Consider the following 22,500-nt stretch of genomic DNA (forward strand, 5'->3'; position numbering starts at 1 on the left):
TCTTGGTTTGGAACTATACTGGCAGTGATTTCATAGTATGTAATCTTATTTGTTGATCGATTACAAGCCACTTGTCACCTTTTCCTGCCCAAAAAGTTATTTATCACATTTTATTCTTCATCAATGTAAGTCATACCCAAGCTGTAGTAAATTAAATATGAATGGGTTACTTTTAGCTTCGTATTTAAAAATGTCACATTTAAAAATAGTAAAAAACTATGGTAAATATACAGTACATTTATGTATACTGCATGTGTTTAAATATGCAAATATGTAAATATACATTAATGTACTGTATTATATTATTTGGTCATCCCTTATACCATAGTTATTTATTTACTTATGCACTTTACATTTTAATATCCTGAGCTGGGCTGAAATTAGTTTCCTGAATTTTTATCTGTAAGGACGATTAAGCATATGCAAATAATCCAAGCACAGAGAAAGATAAGCATTTATGACTATTAATATGATTGCAGCTGCAGCAGTGATTGAGGTAAATGTGGTGTTGATATTATTACGAAACTGAGAATCTCACACTTTTCAGTATTTAAGAGTTATATGTATTGTAATATAGTTCTGATAACATTTTACGCTTCAGTTTCATCAATTCCTGTTAACAATAACTCAGAATGTGAGGTAATTGACTGAAATGATTCATACCCCTTATTCGCAATTACCCCTTCTCGTAGTCTGTTAATGTGTAGCAGCAATACAGTTTAAGCTAATTTCGAATATTAGAAGAATAAAAACACTCGTATAAATACACAGTATTTCCAAGCCATAATTCTTTATAGTCTGAAGGTGTACTTCATGCCATTCAACACCAAATAAGTCCTCGCTTTTGCTCTCTTGTTACTTTAACCAGTCCCGTCTCTTCTCAAAGTCTTACGAAGCGAAATTAGGCAAGGCTGACTGCTTTAATACCCGGAGTGAACTGGAGCATGTGATCAAGGAAAGGTTAAAATGTCGAGGCTCCAAAATAATCCCCTGGGTATTAAGGAAAGCGATTCATAGTCTTAGCCGACTTTTTGCCGACTTACACTTTTTATCGTCCGTCAAAACAGCTAGGATACAGCTTCGTGGGCTCGCTTCGTTAGGTGAATATGCATCAAGGGAACTTTTTCGAGGATAGAAATCCAGTTCAGGAATATTACTTGGGGGGAAATGATGAGATTATCCTTAAGTAAGTCTCTCTCTCTCTCTCTCTCAGGGAGACCTCTGTGTGTCTCCTTTTGCCTAACTGCGACGTAGCAGCTTTTTTTATAAATTGACTTTTGAATAATTATGTTTATTGGTTGGTGTGAGAGAGAGAGAGAGAGAGAGAGAGAGAGAGAGAGAGAGAGAGAGAGAGAGAGAGAGAGAGAGAGAGTTATTATTGACAAACCGATTCATAACTACAAAGAGCAAGAGCAACAGGCAGCGTTTTTCAAGGTAAACAAACAGGTGGAAATAGAAAAGTCGAACCAAGCAATTATAACGTTTTTAACGTCTTCAGGCTTATAGCCATTTAATGGCTCCCAAAGAGAAGGGAAACATAACGGGAGAATATATTCCGAAAATTTGATTATGCAGCACGAAAGTTTCGTGCTGGTTCGAAGTGGCTATATGTAGAGATTATTAGAAAAGTTTTGCGGGAAAAGGAAAGAGTTTATAAGTAGGTGTTATTGGGACTGGAGAAGCCCCGAATGTGAAATAGAATGGATTTTACTTAGATATTGCTATATATTCTATAAATTTATGACAATGATCGATTAAGTATTACACTTTATTAGGTCTATTTACCGTAGAAAATATTGTTGTAGATAAACTTCAAAAATTTCGTGTAGGATACATTACTATGTTAGTGGCAGTTGAAAGACGAAATTAAAATAGGATCTTGGAGTTTGTAGAGTTGGCTATGGCAGAGATATTCAAGCAGTTTCGTTTATTCCTAAAGCGAGTGGCTTCTAAGAAGACCGACCACTACAGCCGCATCCATCACTGATATCTGGACTAAGGAGAGTCTGATTTATAAGTATCTCGCAGTGCTACAGTCATATATCATATATATATATATATATATATACTATATATATAATATATATATATATATATATATATATCTATATTATTTCCTTACTTCTGTTTTCAAGATTTCAAAGTTCTGGATAAGTATACAGATTCGTGGTGGAAAACACCACGAAGCTGTGTACGTATCCAGACTGATTGGAAACAGATGTAAGGAAATATGAAAAAGACTGGATCAAAGAAGTCAATGCCATAAGGGCGATTGCGTGAAAAATATATATGTACACACACACACACACACACACACACACAAATTCATAATCATCATATCAGTCTATGCATTTTGTGATCCATAGATGGTTTCTGGCTTTCATTATATGTTTTTAGGGGTACGTCTTTAATGTCATAACTTTCATGCTGGTCCGTTCACGAAATGCTTGCTTTGACTCCCATTCATTCTTTAGTCTGTTCTCTCTCATTCTTGCTACATGACCAAACCACTTGAGTACAATTTATTTTCGTTTTCATACATGTATAAAATTTATCACGTCATCCTTAAGCCTTTATATTTTTAACAACCCCAGCGAGACTTTAGCGAAGAAGTGGGTTTTGCGTATTATCTTCATACATGTATAAAATTTATCACGTAATCCTTAAGACTTAATATTTTTAAAACCCAGCGAGACTTTTTTAGCGAAGAAGTGGGTTTGGCTATTATTTTTTTTTTCTTACAGGCTTTTTTTTTCACTGAACATATGGTATCTCACAGGTTTTCCATCTCTCATGCACATCCGCTTCTCTTGAAGAGCTGCACGAATTGATTGTTCCTGCGCTGCTCTTAATCTTTGTATTTTTGCTGATTTTGAAGAGCCAAGGAACTGAAGCGCATTTGTGTAAGCAATAATTAAAGCGCATTTTCAAATACTGACTTAAATGACGATCCAACATTGCTTAAAGGCGTTTGTTTGCCACTGAAGGATATTCCTTACTCAGAAGATCAGATGTTCTGTTTTGCAATACATTTAATGTTTCAGTTAAATATATACTTGGATGGCAAAACTGTACCTCGTGTAAGAGAGAATTGTCAACGAAATTTGTGTTGTGTAAAGACAAAAATTCAATCAGATTATGTATGTTCATCGTTGCTGACCATTCTGTAACTTCAACTTTGCTTCTTACCTAGAAATATGAAAAAGGAACTAAGCGCTAGGCAGATTTGTAACCCGCCTCGAGATGCATTATTGCTTATGGTGAAAATCTTGTAAAATAGGTCACATTAAGTGAATAAGACATCGGGGGAAATTTGCATCGTCTCAGTCAAGAATGTGAAAGCCGCCGTAAGAGGCTTTCCAGGGATTAAAATAAGGGTCGTTAGTATCTTTGGTAATACTATTTTCTGTATATGAATTTTTCCTTTTCCAGTGGGTGTTTATTCCAGTTCATCACTTAATCTTTACAGCTGCTACATTGCTCTGTTTGAAATGTTAGTATATTTATCCTTTTATTTTTTAAATACACTTTTACAGTCATAGTCTCTCTCTCTCTCTCTCTCTCTCTCTCTCTCTCTCTCTCTCTCTCTCTCTCTCTCTCTCTCTCTGCTTTAATACCGGGTAACTGGAATATTTAGCTCCATGAGCGAAAAGTGAAGCAGATTTGCATGCGGCTAAAATTGTTAGAAATATTCATGGCACGATGATTGAAAAGATGAAGCAAGAGGGCTCAACAAATTGAACTCTGTCTTGAGAGTTTATGCACTCGTGCCGGTTATAGCCTGAAAAGCAGGCTCGGCTCACTAAAATAGTAAGCATATAATACAGAAAGACTAATGAAATATTTTTTCTTTGTTTTTGAGAAAGGGGTGAATAGATTTTTTCTTCTAAAGACTGTGTAATAGTTAATGATATATTCATGCCTGTTATTCTCTTAGTAAATACACTTTCTCTCTTTTTATTTGCATGTTATGGGTCAGTTTATGAATACGTTTTGCTCTCTGTCTGTTAAGAATTATTTACATTCTGTTTTTGCAAGAAATTACGTACATATTTTATTTTTATCGGTTATTAACTAGTTAATATTCATTGGAGTTCAATCGGACAAAATAGTTATGAGCCCGGTTACTAAAGTTAGTAATCTTATAGTTACATATCAGGATTAAATTAGGTTATATTCTTTTAACTACCAGTGTTGACAGGAGCCGGGACATACTTTACCTGTTTACTGATGTGCGTTTTTCATCAGATGCTGATTATAGTTCTCTCTTCTTTTCCAGAGTGGTATAAAAAGACACCGATCATGAGGGCCCAACTGTTGCTCTTGCTCGCCCTTCTAGCCCTTGTGATGGCCGCCAAGAGAGGAAATGTTGGCACGAAGGAAAGGCATGTCGGAAGGCGGAAGGGTGTACAGAATGACGGCCCTGTCCACGAGAGCGACGTCTGCTTCCAGAGTGAAAGACCAAGCCCCCGTCTCTCTGGCCAAGCGGACGCAAAGGGCCCAGGTATGAATTACTCATAGCTTTTTTGTCTGCTTTGTCAAATTTTTATTGTTGCTTCAAGTTTAGTATATGTACTTGTAAGTGTATGTGCAGGCATGTACACAAAAGATTTACACACACTCACGCACACAGCCAATTTTGATATTCAGCATTTGATTTTTGATGACTCATTCTTTCCATTTTATTTATTTTCTATTCATTTCATAATATTTACGTCTCACCGTATTTGACTGTGTACATTTGTCTTTTTTTCAGTACAGTTTTTCTCTCGTGTAATTATTCATTTAACGCAAATATTTTCTCTATCGTGATTACTCTTCGTATAATATTTGAAGTGACATTTCACGCCGCCATCTTCTTACTAGCTACATAATAAACTGGGCAATGCCACTGAATGGCATTTTCAGTTGCACTTCCTGGCCGTGGCACATATCCCATATCCATCATCCTTTCCACTTTCCTCTCCACTTGCAGGAGTGAAGTGTAGCGATCAATCTCCGAAGTAGAAGGCTCCGCTTATTGTTTATAGGAATTGGAATAAGAGAAGGTTTATTGTTATTCGACTTGGGCAAACATTAACCTTGTCCCAAAACTACCGTTGAGGATAGCGTCCTGAGCTAACATTTCATGGCTCCAAGTATTTTCGTTTGTTTGTTCAGGACACTGAGAGGAAGGGGACAACAGAGTGAAAGGAAGCGGCTGATATTGTTGAATGGGATGGTGAAGTACTGAGACATGTTTGTAGTCACTTGGTGCATGAAATGTTCGATTATTCAAAAGAATCCCCCGCCTTTTTATCGTACTTTTTTGTATGTTAGCAATTTTCTTCTTTCATTTACAAATTACGTTGTGGCTTTTACTAGTACAATTGAGGAGGACCAAAAAATCGCGTGGAAATTGACGTCTCAGTTAATTATTTTTTCTTCTGATAATTATGAAGAGAAGAGAGACAGCAGTAGAAAGATTTATAATGCATGAAGAAGGTGGGGACGAAAGTCATCAGAATTTCAGTGCCCATCACCATTTATTTTCATGTCAAATAATTCACCATAATTTAAACGCCGATAGTCATTGATTATTACGATGATATATAATTATTTGACTAGAGTGCAGTCGATCTTGATGCAATTTATTTCAAGTACAGCTTAATCGCTGGCGCCGATATCACTGAACCCATCACGTCGATTGAAGTTCGGCTTTCATTTCATTCTATCGTCTCGATCGCAACAGCTGACTGACTTCATCATGGATTCCATCAAACACGAAGGAACAGGAGAAGGTCTCGAGGCGCTGCGATTTCATCGTTCTTTTTTTTTTTCCTCGCTTCATTTCTCTCTTGTTTTCTCCTTTGTCGTGAAAGACCTCGTTCTCCTCTCTCTCTCTCTCTCTCTCTCTCTCTCTCTCTCTCTGTTTTCTCCTCCTCCTCCTCTACCTCCTCCTCTCTTCCAAAAGCCTTAATTCAATTCCTTTAATTTTCGTTCGACCATTCTGCTCACGGAACGTCGTCCCGCGATTTTTATGGCCATTAAAGTCCTTCAACGAAATGACGTCGGGCGGTGGATGTCCTTTTCAAATTTTCCTCCAGTCGGCGTTTTCTCTACTGCGACGACTCTTTGAAAAGACGGTGTTGTCGTAAAGGGTCTCCCTGGGGATTTTTTTCCTCCTATTTCCTCTTGTTTTGTTGTCTTGCTTAGTGCGTTACCGTTCACAGCATAGAAATTGTACACACACACACATATATATATCTGTTGTTACAGAACATTTTTACCAGTCATATATATATATATATATATATATATATATATATATACACATATATATATATATATATATATATATATATATATATATATATATATATGTATATATATATATATATATATATATATATATATATATAAATCAGAGGAATTTATTTCTGGTGATATATCTATATATATATATGATATATATATATATATATATATATATAATATATATATATATATATATATATCAGAGGAATTTATTTCTGGTGAACAGGATTTAATTTCTCGTTATAATGTGCATCGGATCCCCCCGTTGCTAAGTAACCAATTGGTTCCTAGCCACGTAAAAAAGATTTTATCCTTCGGGCCAGCCCTAGGAGACCTGTTAATCACCTCAGTTGTCTGGTTAAACTAAAATATGCTTCACTTTTTTAAGTTCGTTAGCAAACCTAAAAAGAACGATCTGCTTAAAACAAACTTAGCTTCACAAGAAAAAATCAAAATTAATAAGTGTAAGTGATGACAAACCCTCTTTAATGAAGGGTAGGTTGAATGAGTTTGCGACTCCCACATTATATATATGGGACAGAGATGGCCCATGGGCGCAGCGAGAACGTGGGAGGGGGGTGGAAGTGGCATATAGACATTAAGTTTCCACAGAAAAGCTTAAATCATATCTTCTGAAGAACCAAAGAACCGCTTACTATGTCGTATATGAAATATGTACGGCGTGGAAATAGGATGTCAATTGTTTATCAGATAACGACCCTGTGATGTAGTCCTATGAGAAAAGTTGAGACGAGAGCTTCCCCAGATACGAAAGCAAGGAAGAACAAGGCCCACTTAGGTATGAAGTACCGGTATGTATCTAGAAAGGTATATAGTTGCGTCGTTTAATTAGCAACGCATCCGGCTAGAAAAAGACAAATAAGCAGGCTCATGATGGTGCAATCATATTCAATTAATGTATTCAAATCGAAGATGCAGAGCAAAGCGTTCAGCTTTTCCAATTCTCAACAATGCTGAAAATGTCAGTGAATGAGGTTAGGAGACAGGAAGAAAGCAGGTAGTAATAAAATTAAAACAAACTAAATTACGTCTGCTCCCTTGTCGGAGGTACTACACTGATCACCTTTCAATTAACACGTGATACGTCTCCTGCTCTTTACTATTATATAAAGCATGAAAAATACTTAAACATCATCAGACTCACAAAGCAGACGGTATATGAAAACAGCATATTGTTAGCTTCGAGAACCGACATTTCTTAGAAAGCATGGAGCGATCTGTGTCTAGATGCATTAATGCATTCAATACCCGGGCATATATAAAAGAAAGCTACTAAGTAAGAAAATGTCAAATAGGAACTCTGAGAAGAATGATTTTCGTTCATTTCAGGGCCCTCTTCATTTACACCACTTCACCGGGTGTGGTGTGAAATAGGTGTTCAGTCTAAAGGGAACACCAAGAGTATTATGCTTAGATGTCGATGCAAAGAAATATATTAATTTACAGATTTTTAAATTTCTTCATAGGGTTTGTTTTTTACTCGAATATTTATTGATATTTATGTTACCTTTTCGTGTCAGTGTCCGTGTTATGAACGTAATTTCAATTAAATATTTTGAATAACATCTATATAAAAATATGTATCAAGCCTCAAGTGTAAATATTTTGTTTGGTGGAAGCCTCCAGGACGTGTATTAATTAGTAGGATTACGCATACCCAGGCTGCTGGAGTGATGAGAAAAATAGCACACGTGGTTTGAAAAACACTTTTTATGTTTTTATTATTGAAATTTAGTTTTCATAATTCCGTGTTATGCGAAACTAATGGCAAAATTAAGTCCTAAAAAACATGTGACTATAGAGTCGACAAAATATTTTCCTTAACCTATAATTTCTGTGAAAACTCCATTTGATGTTGAATATGTTATCAGCTTGGAAACCTCTCTCTCTCTCTCTCTCTCTCTCTCTCTCTCTCTCTCTCTCTCTCTCTCTCTCTCTCTCTCATTAGTTGAGGTTGCCATTAGCATGACCGTTAATGTCATACTCGATTATTAAAATTTGATTAATGGTGTCGTTTAATGAATATCGGTTCCTCTCTTCAGTAAAGAAGAATCATTGACGTAGAGGGAACTCATCAGCTCAAGGCATGTAATGATCATAGTAATTTATGATAGTAATGATGAATATAATGGTTATTATTATTTAGCAAACGAATTAAAAATCTTCCATGTGCGTTAGCGTTACGTTTAAACAACGTATCTTAATTCGGGATTATGAGGAATCTAGAAAAATTACGTACGAAAGGCAGAGGGAAAGAATTAGAAACATATAAAATGTTAAAGTTTAATATAGTTTGTAATGTAATTAAATTCACCTATCTGACCCATTAAGAATTATGTATGGTTATGATCATGGCTCCATTTTAGGCAAAGTAAATATTGCAACAATTTAAACATTATAAAATAAAAAGTAAAATAAGAATTCTTACGACAACATTTCACTGTCCAGTTGCAGAGGTAACAGCAACATGCTCCTGTACTTCTAAACGAAATTGCGAAAAGGTGAAAGGTAAATGCTCGATGATCACAGCGAAACTGACATTTTCTTTCTAAGTGTGTCAGCACTTCCATGAAATTAATATTAATGATAATAATAATGATAATAATACCGTTTTTCCATGTACTAGTAGAATATCAGGCAAGTAATACGTTACCCAATGTGAATGCTAATATTTTAAGAAGCATGTTCTTTTCACAGGATTTCGAACATGCATATTACTTACATATAGTTGAAATTTATATACGTTCATATAATATATATATATATATATATATATATATATATATATATATATATGTGTGTGTGTGTATATATGTATATGTAAAATATATATATATATATATATATATATATATATATATATATATATATATCGTTTCAAAACTCAAATGTTCCATTTTCAAGCTACCAAAGTATATTATATTAAAAGCGCTAGAATACTAATACAAGACATGATAAATAACGAAATTAAAATTACTAGTTGTAGCAGAACCCACCATCAGGAAGGACGAAAGTCAGAATGAACCAACCAGAAGGGACAAAAAGCAACAGCTCACGTAAGATAAAGAGTTATCGAGGAAGACTGCTTGTTCAATTGAGGAACAAGTTGTTTAATAAACAAGGTCTTCAGGATTGTCAAAAGTTTGCCACTCGGTGCCCGTTCCAATATTTCAAAATCTGTGTTTGTATATTATGTTTGCATTTATTGGCGTGTTGTCTGATGTTGGAAAATTCAGGATTAGCAATTTGCGACCAGTTCGATAGCTAACGCCCTTATGGCAATCAATTCTGCCCTTTAGTAACCTCTGCGTGGATCCCACGTAGGTTCCTAGATTACATCCGGGGCAATTAAACTTCTATAGAACACACGATGTCATCTAAGGGTCAAGTTTATCCTTGAATTTAAATAGACTACCCAAACTTAGTGGATTAGTCGGGATTATAGTAAATTTAATAGCTGGTATATAATTAAATATGAGTTTTCCTAGCACATCATCGAATTTTTTTTCAATGAATCATGGTACATTTACATAAAATGGAACCTTAGGCACAGTAGGTAGGGAGACTTTTGGAATGAAACGTTATTAAAAAGTTCAACATCATACCTGTAAAAAAGTGTGGTGGGAAACATTACTTGTGAAATATTGATGTAAAAATTGGATTTCCTCGTAAAAAAAAAAAAAAAAAAAAAAAAAAAAAAAAAAAAAAAAAAAAAAAAAAAAAAAAAAAAACTCAGATGTCAGTGAGAAGGCACGGTAAAGTCATGTATGTAGATAAAGAGTTTAGAGTAATGACATATATTTATTCTTTTATATATATTATCTTTTATTTATACTAACGTAGAATGAATGGCAAAAACAAGTTTTATTGTTTCCTATTTTACACTTGAGTATGTAATGAATTTTTAAGTATGGCAGTTGAGCTGAATGCAAAACGGGAAAAGCTGATCACAGGTATTTGCAGTTTGTCAGTTTTAACAACAACACAGAAATCTCTCAAGCGGAGTCTTGACTTCTTTTATGCTAGTTTTGATTTTCCATCATTGAGGGAACAACCAAGCAAACCTTCCCTTTTTATTCAGTATATAGGCATACTATATTACAGAAGTTCTCTGGCCCAGTTTATGGCCTATTGACCTTTTAGCCTACGTAAGAACGTTTGGATATAAAGATAAAAGATCATCCACAATATTTATACTTCCAAATATTTTGTTTTCATATATCTAAGATCCGGTTAACACATTACGAGAGCCAGTATGAAGAAAGCTTTAGAATTCCCTTTTAACCGAAGCTTTCATTTTTATTTTCTTTCTTTTGTTTCTAGTCTTCCTGTCATTAGACCTTTGATCCCAACGGTTAACGGTTTGCGAATAAATATTTATAGCTCCGCTGGCCTCATGATTCACACATTTAAAGTTGCGCCATAACTCAGTCAGCTGGGGGAAAACGGTGGAGTGTTTGTTCCTCTTGTGACGTAGCTATTGTTCCGCGGAGCGCCTCAGTGGCGTGGTCGGTTTGGTCCTGGAGTACCACCTCGGTGGCCGCGAGTTCGATTCTCGGGCATTCCATTGAGGGGTCAGAGATGTGTATTTCTGGTGATAGTAGTTCACTCTCGACGTGTTTCGAAAGTCACGTAAAGCCGTTGGTCCCGTTGCTGAATAAACCAGGGTTCCATGCAACGTAACAACACTATATAAACAAACATTGTTCCGCGGTGTTTGTCGGTCTCCTCTATTTTGTTGTGAGTGTTGAATGGGCCGTCACGTGATCCTTACGCTGGTTCCAGTTTCGCGCATGAAGCGAATTGGGAAAGAATGGTGTTTCACACATGATTTAAAAGGTGTGTGAAGTTGAAGTTTAAGACAAGTCATGACAACTAAATGCTTTGATTTCCTTCTGTTTCGACTTATTATTCATTTATTTTATTATTCTTTTCTGAAGTAATTTACATATTTAAAGCAGAAATTATTACCTGGTAAACATGTCGTCTGCTCTTACGTATTGATTGATTGATTGATTTATATATTTATTTATTATTTTCTGAATTTCTTGAAATCAAGTATTATTTCCTGATATATGTATATATATATATATATATATATATATATATATATATATATATATATATATATATATGTGTGTGTGTGTGTGTGTGTGTGTGTGGTGTGTGTGTGTGTGCGTGTGTGTGTGTGTGTTTGCGGGCGTGCGTGCGTGCGTGTCTTCAAGAACAGAACACATCAGTGTCTTCGAAAACGTTGTGACGTGTTGAATTATTTCTTATTGTTACGGGATCATAAATCAACTGGTAGTGTTCCTAAATTGTAGGAAATATTGATTTGTGGTAAATTAAATTTATTTGTTGATCGTTTGTACGGATTTAATTTAATCAATGTTAGTCTATAGAAATTTCTTTGTATTCAGAAAATATAAACACGAAGAAAAGGTAGCGTGTTAAATGATGACTTAAAGGTCGGTAATCGATAGATTTTGTAATCCCTCCGGGAATATTTCGATGCGCATCGATGTGAAAGAAGTTTTAGTGCGTACTTTGTAATAAAGAATGTTTGGTTTGACTGAACGTGCAGAGTAACCATGTTGCACCTGTAGATGCTATGCTATAACACTAAAACTCTCTCTCTCTCTCTCTCTCTCTCTGGCATAATATTGAATGAATGCTGAGGCAATCTGGATATATTTCAACTTATGCCATTCATAAACGGAGCACCATAGTTTTGTATGAAAATAGACTATCTCTGACATGCTAATCGCGAGAAGTCTTCTAACGCCATTTGATTCTGACGTGTATGGATTCACAGCTACAAAAAAAAAAAAGCATTATTTTTAGATTTCATCTCGATTCCATAGTTTTCGTTAGCACAGTTAGTTTATTTTACTCTTTGGGTGCCGTGTTGCATATGCAGTATATTTCCGCTTATTCGTGTATATATTTTCAGACAGCTCCATATATCTCTCTGTCTTTATGGACGCAGGTCACTTAATCCTTATTGTGGAGTTGCTATTGCTTTTTTGACTTCCAGTTGTTTCCGGATTACTATGTTTATTTTATCTGAGAGATGCGGATGTATATTTTCCGCCACATTTCTTGTATAAGTGTACATACAAAACAAAAATTACGGATGTATTTTGTTCTTTTTCAGGTTTTGATCTTTATATATTTTTATTTGATTAAATTCACTTTTATTTCTTCGACAGCATTTTTAAAAACAAGGCTGTGTATTACTTTGTATATTTACATGTTTTCAGCAAGAAGCGTTGTATCAATCCTTCTCCATTTAAATCTCACGTGTTTGAATACTTGATGATGATTTGGTATTGAACACGAATATTGGCAAGATATAGTTATTCTTTTACAAAATGTTTACAGTTGCTTTAAACAGCAGGCAGCCATGTTTGATTTTAAGGGGTCTTAATATATCATGCATTATCTCGAGCGGCGTTGAAAGGTTTAGCATATTTTGCCTTTCATTGCTGCATACAACGTTTTTTTGTTGCTGCTGTTGCTGATGCTGTTATGCATGTCGTTTTTTCGCTGTTTCATTGTTTTTCATATTTATGCTTTTAGCAAGAAACTTTGTATCAATCCTTCTCCATTTCAATCGCCAATATTAACTGTATATATCGTTAGTCTTTTGATATATGATTTGACCTTTTTAGCTCTTTCAGTTTGTCTCATATTTTAAAGAAATAAGACTTTTTATTTCGCATAGCTTAGTCTTTTACTTAAGCTTTTTTCCATATATAAATAAATGAAATCCCAAGAAGTTAACGCCGCTTATATCCGGTGTTCTATTATATATAAGCAGTTACTAAATATTGTATCTAGGGAGGTATCAAGTGACAATTTATTGCTTCATTACGTTATTTTTGTTTGCACGGGATTATACCTTCGATATTATTATGAGTATATTACTATTGATATTGCTCGTTATAACCGAAAACTCACATCTATCGAGAAATTACTTTGGGTTCAGTGGGAATTTTGTACAGAAAAGACCAAAGAAGAATAATAGACAAAACTTGTTTATAATTAAATTGATAAGTAAATTAATCATATATATCTATATGTGCGTGTGTATGTGTATGTTCATACATACATACATACGTACACACTTTCACATACATACGTATAAAAAGATATGAAAGATCACTAACAACACATACACCGGGAAATTTATTTCACTAATCCGAATTTTCACGGCTTGGAATGAAAGCAAAACGGCTCAGTGAGAGGGTATGCAAAATTTACGAATAGATAAATTATATCTCTCGCCCCCCTCCAGCACTATCAGCTGAAATGTCTGATGGAAATGGTGCTAACAGCTGCAAATTTTGCAACGGGAACAAAAACGTTGCTTCCGAATCTCGGCGGACGCTGAGTGGAAAAAATATCTTTAAAAAATTCACACTCAGAGTTTCGCTTTCATTGATAATGGTCAGTTTGAAGGTAATTGTAGAATTTATAATTCAAGTCTGGAATATACATTTTTCTTCAGATGTCAGGTTGCATGCATTCCTCTCTCTACGTGTTGATGATTGTTTTCTGAATATCTTGACTCTGGCAGATGGTTTAATGGAATGTTTATATTTCTTTGAACTCCAGGAATTTAAATACATACATAAATATGCATAGGTATTGTGACAACAGTCATATTTATGTATGGTATGTGAGAAGGGTCTATTCCTTTGTAGTGATACTTTGTCATAAATAGCGAGGCAGCATAGAAACAGTATATATTTCGTAACTAATATTCTGTCATAACTATTGTGTGCATTTATGCTTTTGATCTTTATAAATAAATTCAAATAAGATTTAATCTGGTAGGTGATTATGGCATGATGTATATGGGCTGTGAAACTTGCAAGGAACTATCTCTCTCTCTCTCTCTCTCTCTCTCTCTCTCTCTCTCTCGCTTCACGCTCTCGGTCTTACTCTCTCTCTCTCTCTCTCTCTTTAAATCCTTGGCGTAAGTATGAGAGTATTTGTATTGCTTTTTTTTTTTTATTGAAAGTCCAATTGCTGTTCTTGTATAGTCTTTTGTTTCATTCATCTCGGTTAAATTTTTGATTTGGCCCCCGTAACGGACTATGGCCTTTAGCGAGCGCTACAGCTTCACTTCAGCTTCATGCTGCACTGTTTGCTGCCTTCTACTACATATCAGCTTTCGTCTTTTCCCCTTCCAGCTATCCAATATGAAAAGCTTTACCCACTTCAATTTTCTCCTTACGTATAAAACCATGTTGCGCCGCGGTCCTATATGATTAGGCTTTTTCCTAACTCTTCAGATATATATATATATATATATATATATATAGATATATATATATATATATATATATATATAAATCTAGTAAGTCGGGGGTTATTTTTATCACTTACTATAGCAGCAGTAGTTATAGTAAAAATTATTTATGTATGCCGGCAACAGGACACTGTGGACCATGATACGACCGAATCAAGAAATATGGTTGAGGTCACTCGCGTTAGGTTTGGCAATTTTTCAAGCCGTGTGACCAAAAATTTATGGTGCACTCGTTTCCTGTTGCCTCACCAGAGTGTGAGGTCGGCCAAACTTTCACGTTTAAAGCACACTGATGACCACTCTTATATTGTGTTTTATTTGTTCTATTTATGCTTTCGGTCATCCACATCTTGATTACACCGCTCACAAGTATCGGAATGCGCTGTCAGATTTTTGCAAGCAATACTTTCTCACTGATGTCCCACAAATAAATTGACCGAGGAGCTGCAAATAGAACTAGAAACCTATCACGGATAGACCTCACAACGTTTTGGTTTACTACCTGCTGTATTAAAAGTGTCTCATGTCTGAGTCTTTAGTCTTTCCAGCATTTTTTCTACCCTTACAGTATTTCAGTCACTGGTGATGCTATGACTAGCCTCCTAAAATACAGTTCATAACATTATCGTATTCCGCGACCTAAGGAGAGCTAGATAAGATGTGTAAAATCAGTGAAGGGAACTCAGGACGAAGATTATAGAAGGACATGGCAGAGGTGACTTGAGGAATAATTAAATTAATCAGTTAAATTTTTATCTATGAGGGATAAAGTTGAACAATTTACAAGTATTTCCAAATTCGAAGGTCTTTTATTTTAATATAAGTATACTAAGAAAGTATTCAATTTTTTTAGTTTGTTTAAATCCAATGATCAGAGCGAAAAGAAATGTAAATGTGTATATATATATTATTATTATTGCTCTAATTCTAGAAGTAATGATATCGTAGGAAGTTATTACCTGTTACCTAGAAAATCACTATGTACCTGAACTGTGCTTACCGTCATCATTATTGTGCATCAAGTGTACGCAATAATTATCAGGGAAGGCCGCTCGTGATGCGTCAGGCGACCACTCAGATATTTAATTAAACTGCAGAGCCGTTTGATGAAGTGGGAAGCGAAATATATATATTTAGATCATTACTACTAGATATCAAAGGTTGGTTTTCTTTTGTGATGTTGGCGATGATAATCATTGTTGTCAAGAGAATTCCATTTCTATCAAACATGGTTTTAGGAACCTGCAAATAATAACGCTTATTCAGAATACATATTATATCAACACATAAATTTTGAGTGTATTCTGCACTACGTAGGTTGAATAAATTTGGTACTTATAATGTAAAAGTGACCTTTTTTTGAAGACGGGCCAACTTACTCAGAGAAAAGGTTTCGAACGCACTCGTTACGTAACTTATGACATCATTTCTTCCCTCTTTCTCGATGGATGATTGGCTATACGTAACGAAGGCTAAACCTCTGGCAACAATGACATACAAATTTAAATACAAGCAAAGCAGTACACCTTTATGAACTCTGGAACCTCCCCACTGATAATTGTCATAATGAACAAACCAACAAAATATGTTAATAAATACAAAAACACTTCGATTATTAGTCTAACTCCCAAAATAAGTTTCCAAAGAAATTACAGTCTACTTTATAGGTCACAATCAGATTGACAAGATGTAGGGAATAGTTGGTAATTACCAAAAACATAGTAGACAAGCTTGATTTGATAACTGCTATATCCAATGTCAAGCAATTTTTATTTATTGGCTATCTACCTATTTACTGAAAAAAAATAGCCGGTATCGTATATTGGCTTTAAACCTTCAACAATAATTATCGTCAGAATGGTGACTTCATGAGGCTCCACCCACTTCGCCTCGTTATAATTCAGGATAACACTGAAGGCTACCATGGGCATTGTTGGATTAGAAAATTTAACTTCTGGCTATAAAAACTAATTTCTCGAGTAGTCGTAAGAAGTGCTAAATGATCCTCAAGGATCCCAGCAGTTGGTCTAATCGTTTAATTCATGTATATTACTGTTATACTGTTGCAGCACTACTGCTACAGTAGTAATACTACGCTAGCACTGATACCCCACCCACATCTATGTATCGTTCCGCCATTCATAAAGTCTTTGGGTTTCAGAGCCGATGGCATTTCTGTCTGGTGAATGTTTACCTTGCCTACGTAATGAATGTTTTTCGACTCTTGGCTCGTAATCATTGGCCATGGCGTCGGCTAGATCATTTTTACTCTATAAAAATTAAAACTATCGGGTTTAGGTTATTGATAATGCTGACAAAATTTGTGTGTAGTTGTAAAATATACATATGTCAACTTTCAGCTACATCCGATGCTTTGACAAGGAGCAAAGTCCAAAAAACCGTGTTACAGAGACCCTGAATCTCATAGTAGTTATTGCATCATGAGGAAAAGTTATGCTGATGAGTAAGTTGGTTGTATTCCCCAGTGCCTAGCATTTACATTGGATCCTTGATTGTTCTTGTTGGTTGGAAAGGGCAGTACTTAATTTCTGTGCCATTATTGAGGGCAGTAAGATTTCCGAAGTGTTTATTCGTGGAAGCGAGTATGAACCGTATCTGGTGTAGGTGATATTTGCTCGCCTAATCTTTCTTGCTATAAAAATTCCTTTTTATGTCTGTTCTTGCCGGAAAGATTGCATCCTGTGGTTTGGAAAGAGATTGAAATCGAGTCTGTACCCATGCGGAAAAGAATCTTCCCATAGATCTCTTCTTTTGAGGAAAAGTACACCAGAAAGAGCACGACTTCAAGTGGTTGAAAAGAACATGACTTCCCAAGGTCACTTTAATCTGTTTCTTGTTTTCCTTCGGGGAAAATGTGTTTTCTACACCGTAAAGATATTATAAAAGAGAATTACCTTTTTCCTGCTCTCTTGTGGGGAAAAAGACCGGCTTCTTTTTGAGTAGCAGCACCACCTCAGTACCGCCTGATAGCTGTGCTGTGTGGTTATTTTCTAGGAAATTTAGACTCAAACTCTTTGATCGTTATATTCCTTTGATCGTACGTGAACGGGTTGGGAATGAATGTATAGACCTCCGGTCTTCGTCTCTTGATTAATGAATCTGAGCTGCCACAGTGCTTCGAGCAGCCAGGGGAATTGAAACTGTTCAGTGCATTGTCTTAATGTTTCCACGTATCTGAATAGAAATGGATATATACATACATACGAGCATTTATATGGACATACATACTTACATATAAACAACTTGCTTGCATGTATGTGTATGTATATGTATATGTATATATATATATATATATATATATGTATATATACAACATAAAATTACTATTATTATTATTACTACCATTCTTTTCCTTTCTGAAGAGTGCTATTTATGTTTGTAGATTTGTTTGCTACGATATTTATGTGTTTTCTCTTCACCTTTTTTTTCCATTCAGCGTGATTATCTTTGTGTGTTTGTTTTCTGGGTTGCTCCACATGAATGTTCACTTGTTTTCAGTGATGGCAATAATGTTGATGATAATAGTTGTTCTTGTTATTATTGATTGTGGAAACTGTACTAAGAAATATTCGGAAATTGTCATTTCAATGTTTAGGAAGATCCCGGTTGTTGTTGCTGCAATAAGCGAAAAAGAAGGAATTGTAAAACAGAGATGAATATTCCAAACAAATGCATTAATATATAAAAATTAATACATCTAAAATTACAGAAATATGTTGTGAGTAAGTAAACGTAATGAATAAGTAAATAAACATTTATATAAATAAATGGAAAATGATTACAGGAACGTTTCACGAATTTTAAGAGGGATAAATGATAAATATATTCCCCTCTTACTGATTATACGCTCATGGAATTCCACTAATAAAAACATAATTGATGAAATCTTAAATGCTAAAGTATTATTTCAACATCCCTCGAAATATCTCGAAATGAGAATATGAATAAGAGAAATGTACCTTTAAACACTAAGGTATGATAATATTATGAAAAGACATTTGGTATAATTCTTCGTGAAAGGATGTATACAGGAAATAGGCAAAATGAAGGAAGCATGATCGTTTAAATGACAATTTCGACATATTCCGGAATACCTCGAACTTTGAAGGTAAATCATTGGATGTTTATACTTTACAGTACCCTTTTCAACATAGCTGACATTTGGGTGAAAGGTGTTAAATAAAAAAATGTCAGATGTCAAAGGCACCTTACTGAACAGTAGTGGAATAATTTCCGTATTAAATTTCCAGATAATGTATGAGAAGCTAGTTATTTTATTAAAACACTAGTATTAATCTCAACTATTTTCGTTTGCAGTTTGTTGTATGATATTTTGAAACTATAGGTATAATCTAAATGGAATGTTGCGTTGGTGCATCTTCAAGCTAAACTCACCGATATAGTATGTTGGATAACGTGTCAAGATTTTTCCAAACACAACTAGAATTTGATTATGTTGTAGGTATATTTTTAAATATAATGTTACTGAATTCTTGTGTTTAGATTTTTGTAACGATAATCATGTTTTGTAACGGTGACCACGTGGGAATCTTTCTGCATTATAACTATATATCTGTAAAGTTGTGTTTAAGACATTTAAAGTGTATGGGTTTGTGTTCATAATAATATATAAATACGTATCATAGCAATGTTCATATGTAGTAATCACCGTGGCATTGAAGCATGGGCCTGTATAAACTTCATCGTGAGAAATGACTGAGGAGCGCATTTACCTTTTCTTTTATTTTTTCAAATGCCATGAATGTTCATGCGGAAATGAAACAGGATTTACATATTTGAATCTCCTATTAAGGTAGCTTTTCGAGATTTGAAAGAAAATCCTCTTGCTAGAGTTGGATTTAGGGCGACAGAAATGGAAAACACGATGTTTTGAAGAATGAAATTCTGAAGGAGAAAGAAGAACAGACCAGAATCAAAATATGTGAATATGAAAGCGATGAAAGGAGTTATTTCCCTGGTTCAGTTGTCCAGTTCGTCCAGGTATTATTATTATTATTATTATTATTATTATTATTATTATTATTATTCGCCGTAACATCTGCATGTTAGGAGTCCGATAGACCGATGAAAAAGAGTGGGCTTAACATCAGATCCTAGAGGATTGGAGTGGAAGAACTTAGTAACGTTATAGAGCATGCGGAAGATAGATCGTTTGATGAAGTAACTTAATCCTCAAAAAATCTTCAGACGTACTCGGGTCTCAACATACAAGCAGCTCAAAGAGTAAAAACCCGTGGTGGCACAAGTTAGTACATCAACACTGCAGTGTTGTACAGTAAAACTCGTCGACGTCTAACTGGTTTTTAATCGTGTGCCTTACTTTGTTTTTAGGCTAAATATAAGCCACTATGTTGGTCTGTCTAAACCTTCATTTTTCCATTCGTTTTTTTACATTTCTAGTAGATACTTTTCTCAAAAAAGTTTACTTTTCTTAAAAAAAAAACTTTTTTGTACTAAAAGGAAAGACAATCCTAAGGATAAGTAAGATTTTATCGCAGTTTGTTAGTTTAAAAAAAATTCCGTAGGAAAGTAATACTTTCTACTTACATTGTATTTACAGAAGAATACCAGACCTGCTCCGCTTCTTTTATAAAAATTATATCAAATTTTTTTACGTTCTTTCTTCAGCAACAACTCTCTCTCTCTCTCTCCTCTCTCTCTCTCTCGTCTCTCTCGTCAGCAACAACTCTCTCTCTCTCTCTCTCTCTCTCTCTCTCTCTCTCTCTCTCTCTCTTACACACACAGTTCTTAGATGTCTAGCTGTCACGCTTTCCTTATTTTACGAGGTATTAAAACTTGGCAAGCGTTCCATTCCAGTCAGCCCCAAATGTAGCGTCTATGATTTGAGAGTTTTCGAACTGGAATTCCCGAAAAAGAAATCAAGATTGGCTCTTATCTGGTATAAAACTTACTTTCTCCTTCGGGCCAAATAAGTCTGTTTTGTTGTTGATAACGGCTTGGAATTATTCTTGGTGTGTGTGTGTGTGTGTGTGTATGTGTGTGTGTGTGTGTTCCGAAAGCTGTGGGAGGATCTGTTAGAGTTTTTCCAGGGTTTCTTTCCAGTGACTTCCAACTTTGCTATGAATTCTCTCGCGTTGAACGCAGTTGCTGGCCGTATTTTGGTTTCTACGTCTAACTTGATTTTTAAAACGAATATTTCGCTGACCTCCCTGGATAATTTTTGCCTCTTTTGCTTGTCACTTTAGATGTTTCATCTAAATATACTTTTTTTTTCTGTAGCTGAAGAACAGTACATTGGAAAAGTGTTTACAGAAAGGTCAAAAGGAGTTAAACTAAGTAGCATTCGTTCTTCAGATTCTCAAAAAAATATAAGAACTGTGGAGCAAAAGTTATAATTGAGACGATATTGAACTCACTTCTCAGATAATAGCGTCTAAATTTGTGGTTTTTTCAATCTTTATTTCATACTAACCCTTATTTCTATTATGGCCCAATTTCATGAATAAATCTTTCCCAAAAATAAAATGTGAATAAAGAGAAATGGTGGAAGCTTCTAATTAGTTACAGAAACATATCTTTAATAATACATATTCTCATCACCACTTTTTCTTCCAATAGATACAGTTAAGAGCTTTTTCAAAGTACATGAATGGCGCTTCCCTTTACCATTAGATAATAAATTTCCTTTTAATCATTGCGCTATCGTCCTTCTTAACCTGCCAACTAAAATCTTGCTGCGCAGCTTCATTAGTAACAGATATTATTATGCTCTTGTAAAATCTGCGGTTGACGTAGTCACTTTACTTTTTTTCCTCTCACCCAGTCGGAACTTTTCCCCAAGCCAGACATACCTTAAAAACCTAAATATTGTAAACATTTCGTTACTATCCGAGTGTACATATTCATATAGATTTTATTGACACCATAGGTAAAAAAAAAAAAAGATATTTGTTCGGGTCCTTGGCAGGGTAAGAACACAATCACGCCATTCTCTATAGGCGCAAGTTATATTCAAGGAAAGGTGAATGCCACATTAATGTGTTATGTTTGGCTTAATAGGTAACAAATATAATTATAATTATAATTTTCGCGACAAACTACAAAAAATGTAATTGTTCTATAGATTTAGTACAGAGTTATCACGATTGAGATGAGTTTTGTTCAAATACAGTTGCAGAATCTAATTCGAAAGAATACGTACTTCACAATCGAAGCAACTTACATCTCCCTTGAGGGTTAGGTTAAAAAAAGAAAAAAAGTAAGTTTTCGCCCTTTTCAAACTCAACCCAATAGGGCTGGTTTTGAATTTTGTAGTATGAACATTTATTTCATGTAATTACCTTTGGCTGCAGATCGTATGCAAAATATTGTGAATTCGTTATTAATGTTTAATTTTGGGCTTGATACTAGAGACTATCAAAAAATCTTAGTATAATTGATTATATATACATATAAATGTATATATCTATCTCTATCTATCTATCTAGCTATCTATCTATCTACCTATATATATATATATATATATATATATATATATATATATATATATATATATATATATATATATGTGTGTGTGTGTGTGTGTGTGTGTGTAGTATATATATATATATATATTATATATATATATATATATATATATATATATATATCTATATATCTATATATATATATATATATATATATATATATATATATATATATATATATATGTGTGTGTGTGTGTGTGTGTACAATGCTTTGCTTTACTTTTTAACGGATTCGTTATTGTATCATGAAATCACAGAGATCGTGGAAATTATTGCTTTCTTTAATATGTTCATTGGGAAAATGTTTCGGTAAAGAATAAAGGGTTTGAAACA

General features: G+C 34.5%; 1 protein-coding gene across 3 annotated transcripts in view; it reads left to right on the forward strand.

Annotated features, from left to right (window-relative positions):
• Positions 1 to 22,500, forward strand: part of LOC135216031 (uncharacterized) — a 922,226-nt gene that overhangs the window by 477,993 nt on the left and 421,733 nt on the right. For all 3 annotated transcript variants that reach the window (XM_064250970.1, XM_064250973.1, XM_064250971.1), the window contains one exon: positions 4,280 to 4,504. In XM_064250970.1, the coding sequence (XP_064107040.1) occupies positions 4,367 to 4,504 (138 nt within the window). In that variant the 5' untranslated portion in view covers positions 4,280 to 4,366. The remainder of the gene's footprint in view (positions 1 to 4,279; positions 4,505 to 22,500) is intronic.

This window comes from Macrobrachium nipponense, chromosome 6 (assembly GCF_015104395.2).
Source record: "Macrobrachium nipponense isolate FS-2020 chromosome 6, ASM1510439v2, whole genome shotgun sequence".
NCBI lineage: Eukaryota > Metazoa > Arthropoda > Malacostraca > Decapoda > Palaemonidae > Macrobrachium > Macrobrachium nipponense.